This window comes from Rhinoraja longicauda, chromosome 41, assembly GCF_053455715.1.
Source record: "Rhinoraja longicauda isolate Sanriku21f chromosome 41, sRhiLon1.1, whole genome shotgun sequence".
Classification (NCBI taxonomy): domain Eukaryota; kingdom Metazoa; phylum Chordata; class Chondrichthyes; order Rajiformes; family Arhynchobatidae; genus Rhinoraja; species Rhinoraja longicauda.
The window spans coordinates 6622081-6649653 of NC_135993.1; the positions used below are offsets into that span (position 1 = coordinate 6622081).

Consider the following 27573-nt stretch of genomic DNA (forward strand, 5'->3'; position numbering starts at 1 on the left):
CCATCCCATCTCTCATCCTCCTCTCCTCCCTCTCCTTTAAATTTATCTCCCTGCCCTTCTCTGGTTCTTTCTCGCCCTTCCCCTTCTCTCTCCCACCCCTTCTTTCCCCCTCACCTCCTCTATCCCTCTTCCCCCTCTCTCCCCCTCCCCCTCTCTCCCCCTCCCCCTCTCCCCCCCCCCTCCTCCCCCCTCTCCCCCCCCCCCTCCTCCCCCCCTCTCCCCCCTCTCCCCCCCTCTCCCCCCCTCTCCCCCCCTTTCTCTCCCCTTCCCCCCTCACCCCTTCTCCCCCTCTCTCTCCCCCTCTCTCCCCCCTCTCTCTCCCCCCTTCTCTCTCCCCCTCCTCTCTCTCCCTCTCTCCCCCCTTCTCTCTTCCCCCCCTTCTCTCTTCCCCCCTTCTCTCTTCCCCCCTTCTCTCTCCCCCCTTCTCTCTCCCTCTCCCTTCCCCCTCTCCCTTGCTCCCTTTCTCTCTACCTCCATCCATCCTCTCTCTCCTCCCCTCCCTCTCTCTCGTTCTCTCTGGCCCTCCTCTCGCTTCCCCATCTATCATCCATCTCTCTCTCTCTCTCTCTCTCTCTCTCTCCCTCCCTCCCTCCCTCCCTCCCTCCATCCCTCCCTCTCTCTCTCTCCCTCCCCCTCCTCCTCTCTGCTCTCTGCTCTCTGCTCTCTCTCCGGCTCCAAACCTGCCGTATCCCCACAGCCCGGTGCGGAAAACCCTCCCGCTGAATCCGCAGCCCGTCGGCCGGACGACGGCAGCTTTGTGTTGGAGGGGTCTCGCATCAGCTGAGACTGAGTGTAAGTGTGTGAGTGTGTGTGTGTTGAGTGTAAGTGTGTGTGTGTGCGCGTGTTGAGTGTGTGTGTGTATAAGTGTGTGTGTGTGTAAGTGTGTGTGTGTTGAGTGTAAGTGTGTGTGTGTGCCTGGAATCACAGTGAGTGTGCACAGTGGATTTCCCAGCAGGTTGGTGCATTGAACAGGTTGGACGGTCAGAATTATTCTTTGGGCCTCATTTTCATCTTCACCTTCTCCTTCTCAATTTCATTTTCCCTTTAACAAAACATATTATTTCCCCCCTTTCGTTTGCAAATCTAGATTCCCTATCTCCCCTCTATATCCTGCATCATTTCTCTGTGTTCCCCATCCCCCCCTGTGCTCCCAGCCTTTATTTGAGATGAAAGATGTTTCTATTTCTCCCTGTTAAAAGACATCTGAGGCAATGCCATCTCTTGAAGGCTCAGCCCAGACACAAAGGCTCCGTCATTTGACAGACTGGTACACGGATCCTGGCTGTGTGTTAACCCGGGGGCTCGGAATGTCTTCAAACTGCTGGCAGGCAGAAAACGCTGGAGTATCTCAGCGGGTCAGGCAGCATCTTTGGAGAGAAGGGATGGGTGACGTTTTGGGCCGAGACCCTTCTTCAGAAACGTCACCCATTCCTTCTCTCCTGAGATGCTGCCTGACCCGCTGTGTTACTCCAGCTTTTTGTGATACCTTCGATTTGTACCAGCATCTGCAGTTATTTTCCTACACACCTTGATCAGACTTTGCTGGCTTTACCCTGCACTAAGGGTTATGTATCTAGACATTGCGTAAATGGATTGATTATAGACAATAGACAATAGGTGCAGGAGGAGGCCATTCGGCCCTTCGAGCCAGCACCGCCATTCAATGTGATCATGGCTGATTATTCTCAATCAGTACCCCGTTCCTGCCTTCTCCCCATACCCCCTGACTCCGCTATCCTTAAGAGCTCTATCTAGCTCTCTCTTAAATGCATTCAGAGAATTGATTATAGACAATAGACAATAGGTGCAGGAGGAGGCCATTCGGCCCTTCGAGCCAGCAGGAGGAGGCACGGTAGCGCAGCGGTAGAGTTGCTGCTTTACAGCGAATGCAGCGCCGGAGACTCAGGTTCGATCCTGACTACGGGTGCTGCACTGTAAGGAGTTTGTACGTTCCCCCCGTGACCTGCGTGGGTTTTTCTCTGAGATCTTCGGTTTCCTCCCACACTCCAAAGACGTACAGGTATGTAGGTTAATTGGCTGGGTAAATGTAAAAATTGTCCCTAGTGGGTGTAGGATAGTGTTAATGTGCGGGGATCACTGGGCGGCACGGACTTGGAGGGCCGAAAAGGCCTGTTTCCGGCTGTATATATATGATATGATATGATAATTGGCCTCCACTGCCTTCTGAGGCAGAGAATTCCACAGATTCACAACTCTCTGACTGAAAAAGTTTTTCCTCATCTCAGTTCTAAATGGCCTACCCCTTATTCTTAAACTGTGGGCCCTGGTTCTGGACTCCCCCAACATTGGGAACTTGTTTCCTGCCTCTAACGTGTCCAACCCCTTAATAATCTTATACGTTTCCATAAGATCTCCTCTCATCCTTCTAAATCCTTCTAGATTGTAACCGTGTATAGTCTTTCCGCTGAATGGTTAGCACGCAACAAAAGCTTTTTCACTGTACCTCGGTACACGTGACAATGAATTAAACTAGGTATATAAATAACAGGTCTTTGATTATGTTGAAGGACACAGAGCTGGAGTAACTCAGCGGGTCAGGGAGCATCAGTAGAGAACAGGGACAGGTGACGTTTTTGTGTCGGGACCCTTCTTCGGACTTTGATTATGTTTGGATCTATGGTTATGTTAGCCCTGTGACAATGTGTAGTTTAGTCAAGGGAAGGATGTCAAGGGAAGGATGTCAAGGGAAGGATGTCAATGGAAGGGTGTCAATGGAAGGGTGTCAATGGAATTGTGTCAATGGAATGATGTCAATGGAAGGGTGCCAATGGAAGGGTGTCAATGGAAGGGTGCCCATGGAATGGTGCCCATGGAAGGGTGCCAATGGAAGGGTGTCAATGGAAGGGTGTCAAGGGAAGGGTGTCAATGGAAGTGTGTCAATGGAAGGATGTCAAGGGAAGGGTGTCAAGGGAAGGATGTCAAGGGAAGGGTGTCAATGGAAGGGTGGCAATGGAAGGATATCTGGATGGTGTGATAGGCTGGGCTATCTCTACAACTCTCTGCAATCTCTTGCAGTCTTGGGCAAGACTGTTCTCAAACCAAGCTGTGAAGTAACCTGACAGTAGGCTCAGTATGGTCATACAGTGTGGAAACAGGCCCTTCGGCCCAGCTTGCCCATGCCGGGCAAAATGTCCCATCTACACAAGTGCCACCTGCCTGCGTTTGGTCCATATCCCTCTAAACCTGCCCTATCCATGTACCTGTCCAAATGTTTCTTAAACGATGAGATGGTCCCTGCCTCAACCACCTCCTCTGGCAAAACCCGTTCCATTCACCCATCGCCCTTTGTGTAGAAAAAAAAGTTATCCCTCAGGATCCTATTGAATCTTCCCTCTCACCTTAAACCTATGTCCTCTGGTTCTCGATTCCCCTACTCTGGGTAACAGATTCTAAAGCATTTACCTGATCTAATTCCAAATTACTTAAATATCCTGCTGTTCCGACTGTGGTGGTGAATCTGTGGAATTCTTTGCCACAGAAGGCTGAGGAGGCCAAGTCATAAGGAGACGGAGTAGATTTAGAATGAGGCCATTCGGCCCATCTTGTCTACTCCGCCATTCGATCATGGCCGATCTAGCTCTCCCTCCTAACCCCATTCTCCTGCCTTCCCCCCATAACCTCTGACACCTGTACGAATCAAGAATCTCTCTATCTCTGCCTTAAAAATATCCACTGACTTGGCCTCCACAGCCGTCTGTGGCAAAGAATTCCACAGATTCACCGCCCTCTGACAAAATAAATTTCTCCTCATCTCCTCCTTAAAGACATCTGAGGCAATGCCATCTCTTGAAGGCTCAGCCCAGACACAAAGGCTCTGTCGTTGACAGACTGATACACGGATCCAGGCTGTGTGTTAACCCGGGGGCTAGGAATGTCTTCAAACTGCTGGGTCGGCAGAAAACGATGGAGTATCTCAGCGGGTCAGGCAGTATCTCTGGAGAGTAGCAATAGGTGACATTTTGGGTCGAGACCCTTCTTCAGACTGAGAGTCAGGAAGAACTTTTTCAGTCAGAGAGTGGTGAAGGTGTGGAATTCTCTGCCTCAGAAGGCAGTGGAGGCCAGTTCGTTGGATGCTTTCAAGAGAGAGCTGGATAGAGCTCTTAAGGATAGCGGAGTGAGGGGGTATGGGGAGAAGGCAGGAACGGGGTACTGATTGAGAGTGATCAGCCATGATCGCATTGAATGGCGGTGCTGGCTCGAAGGGCTGAATGGCCTACTCCTGCACCTATTGTCTATTGTCTATTGTCTATTGAGAGGGGAGCTAGAGGTTTACCTGAAGAAGGGTCTCCACCCAAAACGTCACCTATTACTTTTCTCCAGAGATGCTGCCTGACCCGCTGAGTTACCCCAGCTTTTTTAAAATCTGTCTCTGGTGTAAACCAGCATCTGCAGTTCCTTAGGAAAATTATGTCCTCTGGTTCTCGATTCCCCTACTCTGGGCACGAGATTCTAAAGCATTTACCTAATCTAATTGTAAGTTACTTAAATGTCCTGCTGTTCCGACAATGGTGATGAATCTGGAATTCTTTGCCACAGAAGGCTGAGGAGGCCAAGTCATAAGGTCGTAAGGAGAAGGAGTAGATTTAGAATTAGGCCATTCACCCCATCTAGCCTACTCCCCCATTCAATCATGGCCGATCTATCTCTCCCTCCTAACCTCCATTCTCCTGCCTTCTCCCCATAACCTCTGACACCCGTACTAATCAAGAATCTCTCTATCTCTGGCCTCCACAGCCGTCTGTGCCAAAGAATTCCACAGATTCACCACCCTCTGACAAAATAAACTTCTCGTCTTCCTAAAAGAATGTCCTTTAATTCTGAGGCTGTGACCTCTAGTCCTGGAATCTTCCACTAGTGGAAACATCCTCTCCACATCCACTCTATCCAATAGATAGAGAGATTCTTGATTAGTACAGGTGTCAAGGGTTATGGGGAGAAGGCAGGAGAATGGGGTTAGGAGAGGGAGAGATGATTGAATGGCGGAGTGGACTTGATGGGCCGAATGGCCTAATTCTGCTCTTATCACTTATGATCAATGCCTCTCATGGTTTTGTACACCTCAATAAGATCACCTCTTATTGACACGGTGGCGCAGCGGTAGAGTTGCCGCCTTACAGCGAATGCAGCGCTGGAGACTCAGGTTCGATCCTGACTACGGGCGCCGTCTGTACGGAGTTTGTACGTTCTCCCCGTGATCTGCCTGGGTTTTCTCCGAGATCTTCGGTTTCCTCCCACACTCCAAAGGCGTGCAGGTTTGTAGGTTAATTGGCTTGGTAAATGTAAAAATTGTCCCCAGTGGGTGTAGGATAGTATTAGTGTGTGGGGATCGCTGGGCGGCGTGGGCCGAAGGGCCTGTTTCCGCGCTGTATCTCTAAATCTAAAAAATCTAAAACCTCGTCCTCCTGCCCTCTAAGGATTAGAGTCCTGGCCTGCACAGTCTCTCCCTATAGCTCAGGCCCTCAAGTCCTGGCAACATCCTCGTACATCTTCTCTGTACCCTTTCCAGCTCGGCACCATCTTTCCAATAACATGGTGCCCAATACGGAACACATACTGTCCTAGACGCAACATGTCCTCCTAACTTCTAACTTCCACCTATTTTGGGAGAAATGGGCAGACAATGTTGTGGATAGAACGTTCTTCAATCATGGGCGGCACGGTGGCGCAGCGGTAGAGTTGCTGCCTTGCAGCGAATGCAGCGCCGGAGACCCGGGTTCCATCCCAACTACGGGTGCTGTCTGTACGGAGTTTGTACGCTCTCCCCGTGTGACCTGCTTGGGTTTTCTCTGAGATCTTCGGTTTCCACTCACACGCCAAACATATCGAAACATATAAAATTATTAAGGGGTTGGACACGTTAGAGGCAGGAAACATGTTCCCAATGTTGGGGGAGTCCAGAACCAGGGGCCACAGTTTGAGAATAAGGGGTAGGCCATTTTGAATGGAGATGAGGAAAAACATTTTCTGTCAGAGAGTTGTAAATCTGTGGAATTCTCTGCCTCAGAAGGCAGTGGAGGCCAATTCTCTGAATGCATTCAAGAGAGAGCTAGATAGAGCTCTTAAGGATAGCGGAGTCAGGGGGTATGGGGAGAAGGCAGGAACGGGGTACTGATTGAGAATGATCAGCCATGATCACATTGAATGGTTGTGCTGGCTCGAAGGGCTGAATGGCCTCCTCCTGCACCTATTGTCTATTGTCCAAAGACGTACAGGCATGTAGGTAGTATAAGAAAATAACTGCAGATGCTGGTACAAATCTAAGGTATTTATTCACAAGATGCTGGAGTAACTCAGCAGGTCAGTCAGCATCTCAGGAGAGAAGGAAATGTTTTGGGTCGAGACCCTTCTTCAGATATGTAGTATACACGTATGTAGGTAAATTGAGTTGGTACATGTAAAAATTGTCCCTGGTGTGCGTAGGATAGTGTTAATGTGCGGGGATCGCTGGTCGGCGCGGACCAGGTGGGCCGAAGGGCCTGTTTCCGCGCTGTATCTCTAAACTAAACTAAACAATCGGTACTTAGGACCAAATGCGGCGGGATTTTAGAGCTGTGGTCAGATCGATTAAACCTGTGATTGCTTACTATTTTGAAGTTCAACGTGCATGTAAATCTGTGCCCTGAAACTAAAACAGAACGGACTGGGGGGGTGGATAAAAGCTACTCAAATAGTCAGGCAGCATCCGTGGGAAGAGAAACAGTCAACATTTTGTCTGCGTGATGGACACAAAGTGCCGGAGTAACTCTGAGTCTGGTGGTGATCACTTTCAAGGTTCTCTACGCTCCTGCCAGACGGGCGCAGGGAGAAGAAGGAATGACTGGCGACGTTTCGGGTCGAGACCCTTCTTCAGATATGTAGTATACACGTATGGGACAAGTCTTTGAAGTCTGAAGAAGGGCCTCGACCCCAAACATCACCCGTTCTAAAAAAAATCTAAACAAAAATCTAAACTCTCTGCAATGTCTTGCCTTCTTGGGCAGGGATTGGAATGATTGGACTGAACTTGCCCGATGTTATATTAGGACCATCCACAGGCTTTATCACAGAGGGGAAGAAGCCGTTCCCGAGATGGAAGTGCGCGCTCTCAAGCTTCTGTACCTTCTGCCTGACCGGAGCACGTGGGATTGGGAATAATCTATATACTAAAACTATCGTTTGTTTGTTTGTTTGTTTGTTCCTGAACTACAGCCAAAGCGGTACACGATAGCACGACAATTCTAGGCCCACCTTACTCACCGTCATCCCTTTGGTGCTAATGGAAGAAGTTTCATTGAAATCGGTGTTATATTTTTTAAGTTATTCACATTTTAAAGTTTAAATCTATCTCCTAGGAGGGAGGGGATGGAGGGGATGGAGGGAGGCGGGAGGAGGGAGAATAAGGGGGGTTGAGGGGGATGGAGTGGGGGGAGGGGAAGGGAGGGAGGGGAGGGAGGGAGGGGGGATGGGGGATGGGGGGAGAGGGTGCTGCACCAATGCAGGAGAGGTTTGGGCCACTTGGTCTAGTCCTGAATAATTCTGAGATCAACACTGTCGAAGTCCCAAAAGCTGTAGAAGGTGTACAATTGATTAATACATTAAACCAAGCTGCCAGTGAGTATCTGTAATTTAACATATTAATTTTCCCTAACTTTGAACTCAGAAGTTTTGAAGATGCCAGCGAGCGTATGCCATTTAACATCCCCACTGTCCTTACCATCAATAGACAATAGGCTCCAGGAGGAGGCCATTCGGCCCTTCGAACCAGTACCGCCATTCAATGTGATCATGGCTGATCATTCTCAATCAGTACCCCGTTCCTGCCTTCTCCCCGTACCCCCTGACTCCGCTATCCTTAAGAGCTCTATCTAGCTCTCTCTTGAATGCATTCAGAATGCATTGGCCTCCACTGCCTTCTGAGGCAGAGAATTCCACAGATTCACAACTCTCTGACTGAAAAGGTTTTTCCTCATCTCAGTTCTAAATGGCCTACCCCTTATTCTTAAACTGTGTGGCCCCTGGTTCTGGACTCCCCCAACATTGGGAACATGTTTCCTGCCTCTAACGTGTCCAACCCCTTAATAATCTTATACGTTTCGATAAGATCTCCTTTCATCCTTCTAAATTCCAGTGTAATCTCCAGTGTAAAATCAAACCTCCGATACAGACACAGAATGCTGGAGTAACTCAGCGGGACATGTTGGGTGACGTTTTGGGTCAAGACCCTTCTCCAGTCTGCAGAAGAGATGCTGCCTGTCCCGCTGAGTTACTCCAGCATTTTGTGTCGTTCTTCTGTTTAAACCAGTTCCTTCCTACAACATTTCTCCGATTCACACAGACTTAGTCTTAGAGTGATACAGCGTGGAAACAGGCCCTTCGTCCCAACTTGCCCACACCGGCCAACAATGTCCCAGCTACCCTAGTCCCACCTGCCTGCGCTTGGTCCATAACCCTCCAAACCCCTGTCCTATCCATGTACCTGTCCAACTCTTTCTTAAACGATGGGATAGTCCCAGCCTCAACTACCTCCTCCGGCAGACAAACAATGCTGGAGTAACTCAGCGGGACAGGCATCATCTCAGGAGAGAAGGAATGGGTGACGTTTCGTGTCCAGACCCTTCTTCAGTCCCGCCGAGTTACTTCATCTTTTTGTGTCTATCTTCGGCTTAAACTAGCATCTGCAGTTCCTTCCTGCACATTATTCGTTATCAGTGTTGTCCTTGTTTGATCCTGTTTGTTCATCATCTTGTGGCTGGCCGCCTCGAACTGGGAACAAAGTCAGGAAATAAAGATTGACACAAAATGCTGGAGTAACACAGCGGGTCAGGCAGCATCTCGGGAGAACGGGGACAGGTAACGTTTCGGGTCAGAACCCTTCTTCAGACTGGAGTCTGTGGAAAGGTCCCAACCCGAAACATCACCTCTTAGTTTTTTAGTTTAGCTTGGAGATACAGCGCGGAAACAGGCCCTTCGGCCCACCGAGTCCGCGCCGACCGGCGATCCCCGCACACCAACACTATCCTACACACGCTAGGGATAATTTACATTTATAACTGAGCCAATTAACCTACAAACCTGCGCGGCTTTGGAGTGTGGGAGGAAACCGAAGATCTCGGTGAAAAGTCACGGGGAGAACGTACAAACTCCGCACAGACAGCACCTGTAGTCGACGGCGATGCATTCGCTGTAAGGCAGCAACTCTGCCGCTGCGCCACCGTGCCTCTCTGTATTTCTCCTGAGATGCTGCCTGACCCGCTGAGTTACTCCAGCACTTTGTTCTACCACTATCTTCGATATAAACCGGCATCTGCACTTCTTTGTTTCTGCATGAATGTCCCTTTGTCGGGAGGGTAGTGAGTCTTTGGACCGGCCGCGGAATAAGCTCGAGGATCAATAGTGAAGAAAGCCAATGGAATGTTGGCCTTCATAACAAGAGGAGTTGAGTATAGGAGCAAAGAGGTCCTTCTGCAGTTGTACAGGGCCATAGTGAGACTGCACCTGGAGTACTGTGTGCAGTTTTGGTCTCCAAATTTGAGGAAGGATATTCTTGCTATTGAGGGTGTGCAGCGTAGGTTTACTAGGTTAATTCCCGGAATGGCGGGACTGTCATATGTTGAAAGGCTGGAGCGTCTAGGATTGCATACACTGGAATTTATAAGGATGAGAGGAGATCTTATCGAAACGTATAAGATTATTAAGGGGTTGGACACGATAGAGGCAGGAAACATGTTCCCAATGTTGGGGGAGTCCAGAACAAGGGGCCACAGTTTAAGAATAAGGGGTAGGCCATTTAGAACTGAGATGAGGAAAAACTTTTTCAGTCAGAGAGTTGTGAATCTGTGGAATTCTCTGCCTCAGAAGGCAGTGGAGGCCAATTCTCTGAATGCATTCAAGAGAGAGCTGGATAGAGCTCTTAAGGATAGCGGAGTCAGGGGGTATGGGGAGAAGGCAGGAACGGGGTGGGGTACTGATTGAGAATGATCAGCCATGATCACATTGAATGGCGGTGCTGGCTCGAAGGGCCGAATGACCTCCTCCTGCACCTATTGTCTATAATAGGTTTGCAGATACTTCCTACATCCTTAACTAATTGTCGTTCCTATCTTTCTCAGTTTTTGATTTCCACCTCGAGACGAAGGATTCCCGACAAGATGTCGTCCACGACCACCACCGACCTGGACAACTTGGACGTCCAGCGGCAGTACAACATCAACAGCTGCCGGGAAACGTCTGAGAGTTATCGGGAAGAGGAGAACAGCTCTTCCAAGCTGTTTGAATCCTCGAGGATAAAAGCCCTGGCCGGTATGTTGCGTGGAATTAAATGGATATTCCCCACGGTAGATTAGTCAAAAATCCAACGCCAGGTGCTCCTCGACTTACGATGGGGTTACGCTCCAATGAACGCATCGCAAACCGAAAATATCGCAAGGTGGCACGGTGGCGCAGTGGTAGAGTTGCTGCCTTACAGAGAATGCAGCGCCGTCGACTCAGGTTCGATCCTGACTACGGGCGCCGTCTGTACGGAGTTTGTACGTTCTCCCCGTGACCTGCGTGGGTTTTCTCCGAGATCTTCGGTTTCCTCCCACACTCTAAAGACGTACAGGTTTGTAGGTTAATTGGCTGGACAAATGTAAAAATTGTCCCTAGTGGGTGTAGGAAAGTGTTAATGTGCGGGGATCGCTGGGCGGCGCGGACCCGGTGGGCCGAAGGGCCTGTTTCTGCGCTGTATCTCTAAATCTAAAAAAAAAATCTAAATCAAGTCGAGAATGCATTTAATGCACCGGATCACACCATCTTAAAGTCGAAGTATCGTAAGTCGATGCATCGTAGGTCGAGGAGCATCTGTAATTTATTTTTAGTTCAGAGGTACAGCGCGGAAACAGGCCTTTCGGCCTACTCAGTCCGCGCCGCCCAGCGATCCCCGCACACTAACACTATCCTACACACACTAGGGACAGTTTACAGTTTTTACCAAAGCCAATTAACCTACAAACCCGCGCGTCTTTGGAGTGTGGGAGGAAACCGGAGCGCCCGGAGAAAACCCACGCAGGTCACGGGGAGAACGTGCAAACTCCGTACAGACGGCGGCCGTAGTCGGGATCGAACCCGGGTCTCCGGCGCTGTGAGGCAGCAACTCTACCGCTAATTCGGCACCTGATGGTTTGGAGATCCTGATCATTTAGTTTAGTTTAGTTTAGTTTAGAGATACGTTTGTTCTTGATCTCGGGTGCTGTCTGTGTGGGGTTTGCACGGTGTTTCTCGTGACCGCGTGGGTTTCCTCCGGGTGCTTCGGTTTCCTCCTACACTCCAAAGATATGGGGCTTTGTTGGTTGATTGTCCTCTGTAAATCGTCCCTAGTGTGTAAGAAGTGGGTGGGAAAACATCGAGCTGATGTGAACGGTGATCAATAGGCGTTGTGGACTCGGTGGGTGGCCCGAGAGGCCTGTTTCAAGGCCTTATCTCTAAGCTAAACTAATATTCTGTGTATATCATATATAAATACCCCAAAGCACCTTCAAAGCTGGATTTGGGAATGGCATACCAGGGCAATAGACAATAGATGATAGACAATAGGTGCAGGAGGAGGCCATTCGGCCCTTCGAGCCAGCACCACCATTCAATGTGATCATGGCTGATCATCCACAATCAGTACCCCGTTCCTGCCTTCTCCCCATACCCCCTGACTCCACTATCATTAAGGGCTCTATCTAGCTCTCTCTTGAATACATTCAGAGAATTGGCCTCCACTGCCTTCTGAGGCAGTGAATTCCACAGATTTACAACTCTCTGACTGAAAAAGTTTTTCCTCATCTCCGTTCTAAATGGCCTACCCCTTATTCTTAAACTGTGGCCCCTGGTTCTGGACTCCCCCAACATTGGGAACATGTTTCCTGCCTCTAACGTGTCCAACCCCTTAATAATCTTATACGTTTCGATAAGATCCCCTCTCATCCTTCTAAATTCCAGTGTATACAAGCCTAGTCGCTCCAGTCTTTCAACATATGACAGTCCTGCCTTTCCTGGAATTAACCTGGTAAACCTACGCTGCATGCCCTCCCAAGAATATCCCTCCCCAAGAATATCCTTCCTCAAATTTGGAGACCAAAACTGCACACAGTACTCCAGGTGCGGTCTCACTTGGTCCCTGTACAACTGCACCTATTGTTCGGCACGGTGGCGCAGCAGTAGAGTTGCTGCCTTACAGCGAATGCAGCGCCGGAGACCCGGGTTCGATCCCGTCTATGGGTGCTGCCTGTACGGAGTTTGTACGTTCTCCCCGTGACCTGCGTGGGTTTTCTCCGAGATCTTCGGTTTCCTCCCACACTCCAAAGTCGTGCAGGTTTGTAGGTTAATTGGCTTGGTAAATGTAAAAATTATCCCTAGTGGGTGTAGGATAGTCTTAGTGTGCGGGGATCGCTGGTCGGCGCGGACCCGGTGGGCTGAAGGGCCTGTTTCTGCGCTGTATCTCTAAACTAAACTAAACATTTGTGCAAAGCAAAATCCAAGATAATCGCGATCAGCCGCAGAAAGACTACATTTAATCTGTGGATTTAATTGTGCAGTAAAGCTGCTGAATATATTATAAAATGTTGTATTGTTGACTGTGTTTTGTAATTGCTTGACTATTCCATGAGTCAGTATGAAAATCTGTCCCTATTCATGAGTGTTACTGCCTCAAGGATCAAACAACTCTGTGATGCATTAAAATATGCATGAGCCTCTGATCGATGTTTAATGAAGAGTGAGGTTTAGTTTAGTTTAGTTTAGAGATACAGCGTGGAAACAGGCCCTTCGGCCCACCGAGTCCGCACCGACCAGCGATCCCCGCACACTAACACTAACCTACACATGCAAGGGACAATTTACATTTGTACCAAGCCAATTAACCTAGAAACCTGTACGTCTTTGGAGTGTGGGAGGAAACCGGAGATCCTGGAGAAAACCCACGCAGGTCACGGGGAGAACGTGCAAACTCCGTACGGACAGCACCCGTAGTCGGGATCGAACCCGGGTCTCCGGCGCTGTGAGGCAGCAACTCTACCGCTGCGCCACCGTGCTGCCGTCTGTGGTACACATTGGCAGGCAATCCCCATGCATTTGCCCATCGCGACCAAATTCTACCGCTGATATTTGTGAACCTCTGAAACATTGCTACAGGTAGCCTTTGACACACTAAATTTGTTTAGTTGGCTTCTAGTTCTGCAAATTCACACTCACTCAATGAGCGGCAGGGTGGTGCAGCGGTAGAGTTGCTGCCTCACAGCGCCAGAGACCCGGGTTCGATCCCGACTACGGGTGCTGTCTGTACGGAGTTTGCACGTTCTCCCCGTGACCTGCGTGGGTTTTCTCCCAGATCTTCGGTTTCCTCCCACACTCCAAAGACGTGCGGGTTTGTAGGTTAATTGGCTTGGTATAAGTGTAAATTGTCCCTAGTGTGTGTAGGATAGTGTTAAGGCCCTGTCCCACTTAGGTGATTTTAAGGCGACTGCCGGTGACTAGGCTGTCGTCGAACGTTTGCCGGGGTGATCGTGAGGAGTCTTCAATGAAGACTCGGATCTCAGCGCGTCACGGAAAAAAATTCCAGATAGAAATTTCTCGGCGACAGCTGGCTTGTCGCCAGGTATGGTAGCTTATTGCGGGCGCTGTCTGTCGCACGCTGTCCCCAGGTTTGCTAGGTTGTCGCAGATGCATTTAGAAGCACGTGATATTAAATTAAGAAAAGGCATTTGAAGATACCAGAGGATAGTTTTGTTTAACCAGTTTATTTACCGTCAGGACATTTGACGGGTAGATTGGAGGCGACAGTTTGACGGTCAGGTAAGCGTGGGAATTTCGCGATGTTTCCGAAGACGGTGTAATCTCTTAGCCAGGTGCTAGTTTCACAAAAAAAGTCACTTGTATCGACCTGACTCGGCATTGTCGCGGTCATTGTCGTGGTCATTGTCATGGTCATTGTCATGGTCATTGTCGTGGTCATTGTCGCAGTCATTGTCACGGTCATTGTCGTGGTCATTGTCGTGGTCATTGTCGTGGTCATTGTCGCGGTCATTGTCACGGTCATTGTCACGGTCATTGTCGTAGTCATTGTCGTGGTCATCGTCGTGGTCATTGTTGTGGTCATTGTCGTGGGCATTGTTGTGGTCATTGTTGTGGTCATTGTCGTGGTCATTGTCGTAGGGTAAAATAAAATTTTGGCGATCTGCTACGACTTTGACAGTCGCCGGCAGTCGCCTTAAAAATCGCCTAACTGGGACAGGCCCCTAAGTGTGCGGGGATCGCTGGTCGGAGCGGACTCAGTGGGCCAAAGGGCCTGTTTCCACACTACATCTCCAAACTAACCTCAACTAAACTAAGTCAGTGGAATACTACCAGAATTGTTGTTAACTGGCTGCTTCAGATACTAACGATCTGGATATGAATGTAGGCAATATGATTTAATTTGTTGACGTATAAATAATTAAAAACACTGGTATGCTGCAATACCCTTTGAAAGAATCTTTCCAATTTACCATTGCCAACTTCCAGCCCATGCCTTCGTGGTTTGTTTCATTTGGATTTAAGACTATTGTTTAAGATTTATTGAGATAATAATTCACAGCTAAATTCTACCTCATTATGATCACTCTTCCCCAACTTGGGGCAGCACTGTGGCACAGTTGCTGCCTCACAGCGCCAGGAAGCCCGGATTCGATCCCGACTACGGGTGCTGTCTGTAAGGAGTTTGTACGCTCTCCCCGTGACCTGCGTGGGTTTTCCCCGAGATCTCCGGTTTCCTCTGACACTCCAAAGACGTGTAGGTTAATTGGCTTGGTAAATGTTTAAAACAAATTGTCCCTAGTGGCCGTTGGGTGGTGTTAGAGTGCGGGGATCGCTGGTCTACGCTGACCCGGTGGGCCGAAGGGCTTGTTTCCGCGCTGTATCTCTAAAAACCAACAGTCTGAAGAAGGGTCTCGACCTGAAACGTCGCCCATCCATCTTCTCCAGAGACGCTGCCTGACCCGTAGAGTTACTCCAGCACTCTGTGTCCTTTCGTGTATTAACCAGTATCTGCAGTTTAGTTTAATTTAGTTTGGAGTTACGGTGCGGAAACAGGCCCTTCGGCCCACCAAGACCGCACTGACCAGTGGTCACCCACACACTTGTTCTATCCTCCACACCCAGGGCCAATTTTACAATTTACAGAGGCCAATGAAAATACAAACCCTTCAGATTTTAAACTGATACAGCACAGAAACAGGCCCTTCGGCCCACCGAGACCGCACTGACCAGCGATGACTCCACACACTTGCACTATCCTACACACGAGGGACAATTTACAATTTTTACCAAAGCCAGTTAACCTACAAGCCTGCTCGTCTTTGGAGTGTGAGAGGAAAAGTTGAGGTGGAGAAAACCCACGCAGGTCACGTGGAGAACGTGCAAACTCCGTACAGACAGCACCCGTAGTCGGGATGGAACCGGGGTCTCTGGCGCTGCGAGGCAGCAACTCTACCGCTGCGCCACCGTGGCGCCCCATTGTAATCGTATCTCGAACAAAGGAGGGAAGAGGTTGAACTGTTTTTTCGCCTTCCATCACAGTGAAGAATGTGGAGGAGTCACTGTGGTAGATGTTTATGTTAGAATGTATTTTGTGTGTTCTGTGGCTTTTAATTGGTACCAGATGACCGGTGGACCCGTTAGGTGCCCGTTGAGACAGAGGTCAATGGAAAAAAAAAGACACACAATTTTAATATTATTGAGTGGTCAAACTTTAACTTGAAGAAAATTTGAGCATTTACCTCAGGAGTCATCGTTCAACGAAGCACGCGTTTAATGACAACATTGAACACGGACGTATTAGATCAAAATGGCGATGTTTATTTTATGGGGTATATGTCTGAAATACATACGAAATACACACGATGCTGGTATAAATCGTAGGTAGACAACAATAGACAATAGACAATAGGTGCAGGAGGAGGCCATTCGGCCCTTCGAGCCAGCACCGCCAATCAATGTGATCATGGCTGATCATTCTCAATCAGTACCCCGTTCCTGCCTTCTCCCCATACCCCCTGACTCCGCTATCCTTAAGAGCTCTATCTAGCTCTCTCTTGAATGCATTCAGAGAATTGGCCTCCACTGCCTTCTGAGGCAGAGAATTCCACAGATTTACAACTCTCTGACTGAAAAAGGTTTTCCTCATCTCAGTTCTAAATGGCCTGCCCCTTATTCTTAAACTGTTCTGGACTCCCCCAACATTGGGAACATGTTTCCTGCCTCTAACGCGTCCAACCCCTTAATAATCTTATCCGTTTCGATAAGATCTCCTCTCATCCTTCTAAATTCCAGTGGACAGCATTTTTGTTTGTCCACCTATGATTATGATTATCTAATAATAATAATATATTCCATTATTTGTCCCACACCGGGGAAATTTACAGTGTTACAGCAGCAAAGTGGATAGCAGGAGACCATTTATTATAAATAAAAGTAAAGACAAGGATAAATTGTCATCAGTTGACTGTGCATTCCTTAACTGTTACTGTTGACTGGTCTGCCGGGAGCAGTGCTGGTTGTGCAGTCTCACAGCAGCGGGAAGGAAGGACCTCCTTCACACACTTGGGGTGAAGGAGTCAGTCACTGAAGGGGCTACTCAGCGCAGTGACAGTGTGTCGTGCATGGGGTGGGGGTCGTTGTCCAGCAGCGATGTTAGCTTTGCCATCATCCTCTGTAACCGTGCCTCTGTTTTTGCCGCCTCCACCTCCTCGCAGATGAGCGGGACGCCGTGCAGAAGAAGACCTTCACCAAGTGGGTGAACTCGCACCTGGCGCGGGCCCTGTGCCAAATCACGGACCTGTACCTGGACCTCCGAGACGGCTGTGTGCTGACCAAGCTGCTGGAGGTCCTCTCAGGGGAACAGTTGGTACGTACATGCCCGCGGTGGCCGAAGGTCCCGGTGTGCCCCTAGGGGGGGATTTGGGTAGTGCAGGGGTCAGGTGGGGGAATGGAGGGCACAATGTACTGGTAGATGCAACACCTGTCCCTTTACCTCCCCCCTCAACTCCATCCAAGGACCCAAACAGTCTTTCCAGGTGAGACAAAGGTTCACCTGCACCTCCTCCAACCTCATCTATTGCATCCGCTGCTCTAGATGTCAACTTATTTACATCGGCAAAACCAAGCGCAGGCTCGGCGATCGTTTCGCTCAACACCTTCGCTCAGTCCGCCTTAACCAACCTGATCTCCCGGTGGCTGAGCACTTCAACTCCCCCTCCCACTCCCAGTCTGACCTTTCTGTCATGGGCCTCCTCCAGTGCCATAGTGAGGCCCACCGGAAATTGGAGGAACAGCACCTCATATTTCGGGATGTGCAGGGGATGTGGGGGGGATGGGAGGGGGGTGATGGGAGAGGGATGGGGGGGATGTGGGGAGGGATGGGAGGGGGATGTGGGGGGTGAGGGGAGGGGGATGTGGGGGGTGAAGGGAGGTGGATTTGGGGGGGGTGAGGGGAGGAGGGTTTGGGGGAGTGAGGGGGGGATGGGCAGAGTTGGTGGAAGAGGTACAGGCGCTGGTGGACAAGGGAGGTGGGAAGTGGAAGTGTTTGGGTGGGGTGGGTGGGTGATGGTGAGCGCTGGGTCCTTGGCATCGATGGCTGCCCTCTTTCCCTTGCCCAGCCTAAGCCGACGCGGGGCCGGATGCGGATCCACTCGCTGGAGAACGTGGACAAGGCGCTGCAGTTCTTGAAGGAGCAGCGGGTGCACCTGGAGAACGTGGGCTCCCACGACATCGTGGACGGCAACCACCGCCTCACCCTGGGCCTCATCTGGACCATCATCCTCCGCTTTCAGGTGCGCGCTGCCTGCCGTCTCCCTCCGAGGGCTGGCAGGGTAACGCAGTCGGCGCGGAACGTGGCCGCGGCAGGTGGAGAGGAAGGGCAGCGCGGTGGCGCAGTGGTAGAGTTGCTGCCTTACAGTGCCGCAGACCCGGGTTCCATCCCGACTACGGGCGCCGTCTGTACGGAGTTTGTACGTTCCCCCCGCGACCTGCGTGCGTTTTCTCCGAGATCTTCGGTTTCCTCCCACACTCCAAAGACGTGCAGGTTTGTAGGTTAATTGGCTTGGTGTATGTGTAAATTGTCCCTAGTGTGTGTAGGATAGTGTTAGTGTGCGGGGATCGCTGGTCGGCGCGGACTCGATGGGCCGAAGGGCCTGTTTCCGCGCTGTATCTCTAAACTAAACTAAACTAATCTAAGTACAAATGTAACTCAGATTAGATTAGTTTAGTTTAGAGATACAGCGCGGAAACAGGCCCTTCGGCCCACCGAGTCCGTGCCGACCAGCGACCCCTGTACACTAACACTATCCTACACACACTATGGACAATCTCAGAATGAGAGACAAGCTATGAAGGAGTACAAACTAAAACAGGGAAGAGTCTAGAAGGCTGTGGAGGCCAAGTCAATTGATATTTCTAAGGCAGAGATAGATGGATTCTTGATTTGTTTAGTTTAGTTTGGAGATACAGCGTGGAAACAGGCCCTTCGGCCCATTGTGTCCGCACCGACCAGCGATCCCCGCACACTAACACTATCCTACACACACATACACTAGATTTATACCAAGCCAATTAACCTATAAACATTTGCTCCTTTGGAGTGTGGGAGGAAACCGGAGGTCTCGTTAAAAACCCACGCAGGTCACGGGGAGAACGTACAAACTCCGTACAGACGGCGCCCGTAGCTGGGATCGAACCCGGGTCTCTGGCGCTGTAAGTGATGTAAGGCAGCAACTCTATCGCTGCGCCACCGTGCCGATGAGTTGCTCCAGCACTTGGAGTCACAGAGTTGGATGGCACTGGTACACAGGGGAACCTTCGTCCTCGTCGTTGCTGTCGGGGGAGGAGGTTGGAGGGGAGGAGGGGTGGAGGTCGAGGGGGCCTCGAAGGATCGGTGCGGACTACAACGTCGTTTGAGAGTTTCCTGAGTTAGCTGGTGCACCCTGGGATAGTGGAGGACCCAGGACAATGTGGGATGGTGGTGGGGTGAGGGAAAGAAGGGGGCGGTCATTGGATTGTAGGAAGAAGGAACTGCAGTTTCTGGCTTACAAAAAAGGGAGGGGGAGGGGTGGGGAGGGGTGGGGTGGGGAGGGGTGGAGAGGGGTGGGGAGGGGTGGGGAGGGGAGGGGTGGGGAGGGGAGGGGTGGGGAGGGGAGGGGTGGGGAGCTGCATCTCCTGTGTAACCTCAGATACGTTTGGACAGTGAGGTTGGACTTGCGGAGAGAGATAGACACAGAGAGAGAGACAAAGAGAGGGGGAGAGACAGAGAGAGAGACAGAGAGAGAGAGACAGAGAGAGAGAGACAGACAGAGAGAGACAGACAGAGAGACAGACAGAGAGACAGAGAGACAGACAGAGAGAGAGACAGAATATGAGAAAATAACTGCAGATGCTGGTACAAATCGAAGGTATTTATTCACAAAATGCTGGACAGACAGAGACAAACAGACAGGGACAGAGAGAAAGAGACAGAGAGAGAGGGACAAAGAGAAGGAGAGAGAGAGAGAGAAGGAGAGAGACAGAGAGAGAGAGACAGAGAGAAAGAGAGAGAGGGAGGGGGAGAGAGACAGAGAGAGGTGAAGAATGATTTCTGATGTAACGCCACCTCCCATCCATTGTCTGTTGATTTCTGCGGATTAGATACAGGTGATCAAAATTGAAACGGAAGATAATCGTGAGACTCGATCGGCCAAAGATGCCCTGCTGCTGTGGTGCCAGATGAAGACGGCAGGGTGAGTGACGGGGTGGGGGGGTGAGGGGGGGAGTGAGGGGGTGAGGGGGTTGGTGTTAGCGGGGGTCACATCCCTGATAACACCAACCCGCACGGTGGCGCAGCGGGAGAGTTGCTGCCTTACAGCGAATGCAGCGCCGGAGACCCGGGTTCGATCCCGACTACGGGCGCTGTCTGTACGGAGTTTGTACGTTCTCCCCGTGACCTGCGTGGGTTTTCTCCGAGATCTTCGGTTTCCTCCCACACTCCAAAGATGTGCAGGTTTATAAGTTAATTGGCTTGGTAATAGGATAGGATGGTGTTAGTGTGCGGGGATCGCTGGTTCGCGCGGACCTGGTGGGCCGAAGGGCCTGTTTCCGCGCTGTATCTCTAAACTAAACTAAACTAAAACTATCACTCAGGGTGGGGGTGTGGTGGGTGGGGGAGGGGTGAGAAGAAGCACCTATCTACTTTCCATTGCAGCCATTTATAATGGGATTGAGGTTTTAGATTTTAGATTTTTAGATTTTAGATTTAGAGATACAACGCGCAAACAAGCCCTTCGGCCCACCGAGTCTGCGCCGCCCCAGCGATCCCCGCACATTAACACTATCCTACACACACTAGGGACAATTTTTACATTTACCCAGTCAATTAACCTACAAACCTGCACGTCTTTGGAGTGTGGGAGGAAACCGAAGATCTCGGAGAAAACCCACGCAGGTCACGGGGAGAACATACAAACTCCGTACAGACGGCGCCCGTAGTCGGGATCGAACCCGGGTCTCCGGCGCTGCATTCGCTGCAAGGCAGCAACTACCGCTGCGCCACCGTGCTGCCCTAGTTTGTTTCGAGAGAGAGCGGGGAAACCAGCCCTTCAGCCCAACGTGTCAGCGCCGACCAACCATCATCCATTCCCGTTAGTTCCATGTGATCCCACTTTCCCACCCACTCCGGACACGCACTGGGGACAATTTACAGAGGGGCCAATTATCCTGCAAACCCGCACGTCGTTGGAATGTGGGACGAAACCGGAGCACCCGGAGGAAACCCACGCGATCACAGAGGGAACGTACAAACATACAAACTCCGCACAGACAAGCAGCACTCGTGGTCAGGGTCGAACCCAGGTCTCTGGCGCTGGGAGGCAGCAACTCTACCGCCGCGCCACCGTGTTGCCTCACAGATCAGAAATTGATGGAAACACTCAGCGGGTCGGGCAGCATCTGTGGAAGGAGAAACCATGAAGGTCTCAGGTGCACGAGTGGAAAAGCGAGGAAAGTTATCAGTGAAACACACACGGGGTGGATCAATGGTGCAAAGGTGATTTTATTGTCACGTGTGCAAACACACAGTGAAAGTATTTTCTTACATAAAGTCCAGTAAAGTATTTCCATACCTAAGCACGACCAATTAGTGTAAGTGTACAGAAATAGTCCACTCAGCCCACATGCAAAGGGTAGGGTTGCCAACTATCTCACTCCCAAATACGGGACAAGATGACGTCACCGCCCCGCGCCCCACGTGACCTCACCCAGCCAGCGGCCACGTGCTCCCGCTCCACCAATGGCGGCCGCCCGGGCCGGGAGGTGGGTTGCTATGCAACCTCCGTTAGGCGAACACACACCGTTAGCCTACAGTGTCCGGGCCTACAGTATCCGGGCCTACAGCGGCCCCCGGGCCTACAGTGGCACGCGGGCCTAATACGGGGCAAGGGCAGTCCCGTATTAGACCCCTGGGTCGCTGTAGCACCAAGGGGGCTCTCTCTCTCTGTAGTCTCCGGCCCTCCAGTGCACAATATCCTCGCTGCGACTAAATGTGTTGTGGGAAAGAACTGCAGGTGCTGGTTTAAATCGAAGGTAGACACAGAATGCCGGAGTAACTCAGTGGGACAGGCAGCATCTCTGGAGAGAAGGTAAGGGTGACGTTTCGGGTCGACAAACGCATTCCTTCTCTCCGGAGATGCTGCCCGTCCCGCTGAGTTACTATGCCATTTTGTGTCTGCCCTCTGGGACCTCAACCCTTTGCTTGCTCATCGACAGATACCCGGGTGTGAACATCCAGAACTTCACCAGCAGCTGGAAGGACGGACTGGCGTTCAATGCCCTCATTCACAGGCACAGGTGCGGGGTACAAGGCGGGTAGGCGGGCAGGCGAGCAGGCAGGTGGTCGGTTCACCGGGGTCTTGGGTATCGGAGCTGGGGGGTGGGGGGGATGCCAGCCTTGGAGTTTGGCCGTGCCCGGGAAGCCTCGCATGCCCGGAGCTGCCGGGTGCGGGAATCCTGAGCAAAACACCACGGGTGCTGGAGGAGCTCGGTGAGTCTGCAGAGGGAGTGGACAGACGACTTTTCTGGTCAGAAACCACCTTCTCCTTGGGGCACTGGGGTCAGCTGGAAGCAAAGACCTCCCAGCTCCCCGATCCCAAGCTTCAGAACCTCACGCACTGTCTTTGAATCCTCAACACTGGGACCTTGACTTGGCATTAGCGGCTGGCACTGCAGGCTTGGCATTGGGAGTTGGCATTGGGGAGTTGGCATTGAGGGGCTTGGCATTGAGGGGTTGGCATTGGGGGCTTGAGATTTGGGGCTTGGCATGGGGGGCTTGGCTTGGGCTTGGCATTGAGGAGATGGCATTGAAGACTTGGCATTGGGGAGTTGGCATTGGGTGTTGGCATAGGATTGATTGTCAGTGATGTGTGTTGGGTGGAAGGGTCTGTGGATGGGTGGGTCTTGGGGGGATGGGTCTTGGGGGGATGGGTCTTGGGGGGGATGGGTCTTGGGGGGGATGGGTCTTGGGGGGGATGGGTCTTGGGGGGATGGGTCTTGGGGGGATGGGTCTTGGGGGGATGGGTCTTGGGGGGATGGGTCTTGGGGGGATGGGTCTTGGGGGGATGGTCTTGGGGGGATGGGTCTTGGGGGGGATGGGTCTTGGGGGGATGGGTCTTGGGGGGATGGGTCTTGGGGGGGATGGGTCTTGGGGGGATGGGTCTTGGGGGGATGGGTCTTGGGGGGATGGGTCTTGGGCGGATGGGTCTTGGGGGGATGGGTCTTGGGGGGGATGGGTCTTGGGGGGATGGGTCTTGGGGGGATGGGTCTTGGGGGGGATGGGTCTTGGGGGGATGGGTCTTGGGGGGATGGGTCTTGGGGGGGATGGGTCTTGGGGGGATGGGTCTTGGGGGGATGGGTCTTGGGGGGATGGTCTTGGGGGGGATGGGTCTTGGGGGGGATGGGTCTTGGGGGGATGGGTCTTGGGGGATGGGTCTTGGGGGGATGGGTCTTGGGGGGATGGGTCTTGGGGGGATGGTCTTGGGGGGGATGGGTCTTGGGGGGGATGGGTCTTGGGGGGATGGGTCTTGGGGGGGATGGGTCTTGGGGGGATGGGTCTTGGGGGGATGGGTCTTGGGGGGATGGGTCTTGGGGGGGATGGGTCTTGGGGGGATGGGTCTGTGGATGGGTGGGCCTTGGGGGGATGGGTCTGGGGGACGGTGCCACGACTAATGAATGATGTGACCTCCCAGGCAAGATCTCGTTGACTTCAGCACGCTGCAGAAGTCCAACTCCACCTTCAACCTCCAGCAGGCGTTCAATGCGGCAGAGCAGAGGCTGGGAGTCGCCAAGCTGCTCGATCCCGAAGGTACAACCGCCCCCCCCCCCGACCCCCCCCCCCCCCCCCGACCCCCCGCCCCCCCCCCCAACTCGCTGGCATTCCGCTCCCCGTAACATCACCCTGGGTGTGGGATTGGTGCCTTTATGTTTAGAGATACAGCGCGGAAACAGGCCCTTCGGCCCACCGCCCAGCGATCCCTGCACGCTTACACCATCCTACACCCACTAGGGACAATTTACACATCTACCAAACAAATTAACATACAAACATGCACGCCTTTGGAGTGTGGGAGGAAACCGAAGATCTCGGAGAAAACCCACGGGGGGAACGTACAAACTCCGTACAGACGGAGCCCGTGGTCGGGATGGAACCCGGGTCTCCGGCGCTGCATTCGCTGTAAGGCGGCAACTCTACCGCTGCGCCACCGTGCGTTCAGATAATGTGGTGATTTTGTCTCTACAGATGTGAATACTGAGAATCCGGATGAGAAATCGATCATCACCTACGTGGTGTCCTTTTACCACTACTTCTCCAAGATGAAGGCCTTGGCTGTGGAGGGCAAGAGGATTGGGAAGGTGGGCCAATCATAGAAACATAGAAAATAGGTGCAGGAGTAGGCCATTCGGCCCTTCGAGCCTGCACCGCCATTCAATATGATCATGGCTGATCATCCAACTCAGTATCCCGTACCTGCCTTCTCTCCATACCCCCTGATCCCTTTAGCAACAAGGGCCACATCTAACTCCCTCTTAAATATAGCCAATGAACTGGCCTCAACTACCTTCTGTGGCAGAGAATTCCACAGATTCACCACTCTCTGTGTGAAAAAAAAAATTCTCATCTCGGTCCTAAAAGACTTCCCCCTTATGCTTAACTGTGACCCCTTGTTCTGGACTTCCCCAACATCGGGAACAATCTTCCTGCATCTAGCCCCTCCAACCCCTTAAGAATTTTGTACGTTTCTATAAGATCCCCCCTCAATCTTCTAAATTCCAGCGAATCGCTAGGGAGCGAGCCCCTTGTCTCCTCATTCATTGCCCTGTTACCTGCTGAGTTCCCTGCGTTAACCTCACTAAGGATCGTGAGATAGTCATCTGAAAATCTCATAGTCATGGAGTGATACGGTGTGGAAACAGGCCCTTCGGCCCAACTCGCCCACACTGGCCAACAGTTTAGATGTACAGCGCGGAAACAGGCCCTTCGGCCCACCGAGTCCATGCCGACCAGTGATCCCCGCACACTAACACTATCCTACACACGCACCCGGGACAATTTTTACATTGACACCAAGCCAATTAACCTACAAACCTGTACGCCTTTGGAGTGTGTTGTTGCTTCAGGAAGCCTTGCTCCGAATTCTCCGCCCACTGCTATCTCAATCTGAACCTTTCCCTCTCCTCTGCCTCATTTACCCCCTTGAATGCATTACCACTTGCAACCCCTGTCTCGCCCCCTGTGTGTGTGTGTGTTTGTGTGTGTGCATGTGTACGTGTGTGTGTGTGTGTCTGTGTGTGTGTGTTTGTGTGTGTGTGGCTGTGCATGTGTGCATGTGTACGTGTGTGTGCGCGCGTGTGTCTGTGCGTGTGCGTGTATGTGTCTCTCCCTCTCCCTCTCCTTCTCTCCCCCCTCTCTCCCCCTCTCTCTCCCCCCCTCTCTCCCCCCCTCTCTCCCCCCCTCTCTCCCCCCCTCTCTCCCCCCTCTCTCTCCCCCCCTCTCTCCCCCTCTCTCTCCCCCTCTCTCTCCCCCTCTCTCTCCCCCTCTCTCTCCCCCTCTCTCTCCCCCTCTCTCTCCCCCTCTCTCTCCCCCTCTCTCTCCCCCTCTCTCTCCCCCTCTCTCTCCCCCTCTCTCTCCCCCTCTCTCTCCCCCTCTCTCTCCCCCTCTCTCTCCCCCTCTCTCTCCCCCTCTCTCCCCCCCTCTCTCTCCCCCCTCTCTCTCCTCCCCCTCTCTCGTCCCCCCCTCTCTTCCCCCCTCTCACTGTGCAACTTTCTCTCTCCCTCTCTCACTTTGTGCAACCTTCTCTCTCTCCCACCTGCCCTCCCCTCTGTGTGCTGCAGGCCCTGGACAACGCGCTGGAGATAGAGCACGTCATCGCGCGGTACGAGACGCTGGCAACGGAGCTGCTGGAGTGGATCGCACGGACCATCAAGCTCATCAGCAACCAGAGATTTGCCAACTCCTTGGCTGGAGTCCAGCAGCAGCTTCAAGTCTTCACCACCTACTGCACGGTGGAGAAACCATTCAAGTAGGCACTCAGTCTGTGGGATGGTTAGGATGCAGCGGGCATCACTGACTAAGGGGTATTACTAAACGGGCATCACTGACTAAGGCATCAGACTGAAGAAGGGTCTCGACCCGAAACGTCGCCCATTCCTTCTCTCCTGAGATGCTGCCTGACCCGCTGAGTTACTCCAGCATTTTGTGAATAAATACCTTCCATTTGTACCAGCATCTGCAGTTATTTTCTTACACTGACTAAGGGTCGACACTGTGGTGCAGCGGTAGAGTTGCTGCCTTACAGCGAATGCAGCGCCGGAGACCCGGGTTCCATCCTGACTACGGGCGCTGTCTGTACGGAGTTTGTACGTTCTCCCCGTGACCTGCGTGGGTTTTCTCCGAGATCTTCTGTTTCCTCCCACACTCCAAAGACGTGCAGGTTTGTAGGTTAATTGGCTGGGCAAATGTAAAAATTGTCCCTAGTGTGTGTAGGATAGTGTTAGTGTGCGGGGATCGCTGGGCGGCTCGGACTCGGTGGGCCGAAAAGGCCTGTTTCTGCCCTGTATCTCTAAACTAAACTAAACTAGTCTAGTTTAGTTTAGTGTGTAGATGCAGTGTGGAAACAGGCCCTGTGTCCCACCGAGTCCGTGCCAATCAGTGATCACCCCGTACACTAGTTCGATCCCACACACAATAGGGACCATTTACAATTTTTACTAAAGCCAATTAACCTACAAACCTGCACGTCTTTGGAGTGTTGGAGGAAATGTGGACCCACTCAGGTCAGGGGGAGAACGTACAAACTCCGTACAGACAGCACCCGTAGTCAGGATCGAACCCGGGTCTCCGGCGCTGAGAGGCAGCAATTCTACCGCTGCGCCACCGTGCCGACCACTTACTGAAAAGAACACAGAGTGCCGGAGTAACTCGGCGGGTCAGGCAGCATCCCTGGAGAACATGGATCGGTGACGTTTCAGGTCAAGACTCTGCAATCAGTCTGAAGGCTCCCGATCTGAAATTTCACCTATCCATGTTCCCCAGAGATGCTGCCTGACCCGCTGAGTTACTCCAGCACTCTGTGAAACGTCACCTATCCATGTTCCCCAGAGATGCTGCCTGACCCTTGTATACACTGGAATTTAGGATGAGAGGAGATCTTATCGAAACGTATAAGATTATTAAGGGGTTGGACACGTTAGAGGCAGGAAACATGTTCCCAATGTTGGGGGAGTCCAGAACAAGGGGCTACAGTTTAAGAATAAGGGGTAGGCCATTTAGAACTGAGATGGGGAAAAACTTTTTCAGAGAGTTGTGAATCTGTGGAATTCTCTGCCACTGAAGGCAGTGGAGGCCAATTCTCTGACTGCTCCTTGTTTCTACATTGTGTGTGTGTGTGTGTGGTCTCTCTGTGTGCGCAGGTTTGATGAGAAGGGCAAACTGGAGGTGCTGCTGTTCACCATCCAGAGCAAACTGCGGGCCAACAACCAGCGGCTGTACATGGCCCCCGACGGTCGGCTCATCTCCGACGTCAACAGGGTGAGTGTGTGGGAGCGTGGGTGTGTGTGGGTGTGTGTGTGTGGGTGGGTGAGTGGGAGCATGGGTGTGTGTGGGTGTGTGTGTGGGTGAGTGCGTGCGTGCCAGCGCGGGCGAGTGAGTGTGTGTGGGTGGGTGAGTGTTGGAGGGTGTGTGTGTGTGTGCGTGTATGCGGGTGAATATGTGTGTGCATGTGCGTGTGTGCACGCGGGTGAGTGTGTGTGTGAGTTTGTGTGTGTATGGGGGGGTGTTTGTCTCTCTGTGTGTGTGTGCGCGCGGGTGAGTGTGTGTGGGTGGGTGTGTGCGGGGGTGAGTGTGTGTGTGGGTGGGTGAGTGTGCGTGTGGGTGGGTGAGTGTGTGTGGGTGGGTGTGTGGGTGAGTGTGGGTGTGTGCGCGCGCGGGTGAGTGTGTGTGTGGGTGGGTGAGTGTGCGTGTGGGTGGGTGAGTGTGTGTGGGTGGGTGTGTGCGGGGTGGTG

General features: G+C 52.0%; 1 protein-coding gene across 1 annotated transcript in view; it reads left to right on the forward strand.

The window, feature by feature from the left end:
- The first annotated feature begins 656 nt into the window (after positions 1–656).
- LOC144611730 (spectrin beta chain, non-erythrocytic 1-like) overlaps positions 657–27573 on the forward strand; it is a 27833-nt gene continuing 916 nt past the window's right edge. The window contains exons 1-10 of the mRNA XM_078430963.1: positions 657–792; positions 10110–10299; positions 16752–16903; positions 17655–17828; positions 19675–19766; positions 21787–21867; positions 23262–23377; positions 23813–23925; positions 25405–25592; positions 26983–27120. Coding sequence (XP_078287089.1) covers positions 10149–10299; positions 16752–16903; positions 17655–17828; positions 19675–19766; positions 21787–21867; positions 23262–23377; positions 23813–23925; positions 25405–25592; positions 26983–27120 — 1205 coding nt within the window. The 5' untranslated portion in view covers positions 657–792; positions 10110–10148. The remainder of the gene's footprint in view (positions 793–10109; positions 10300–16751; positions 16904–17654; positions 17829–19674; positions 19767–21786; positions 21868–23261; positions 23378–23812; positions 23926–25404; positions 25593–26982; positions 27121–27573) is intronic.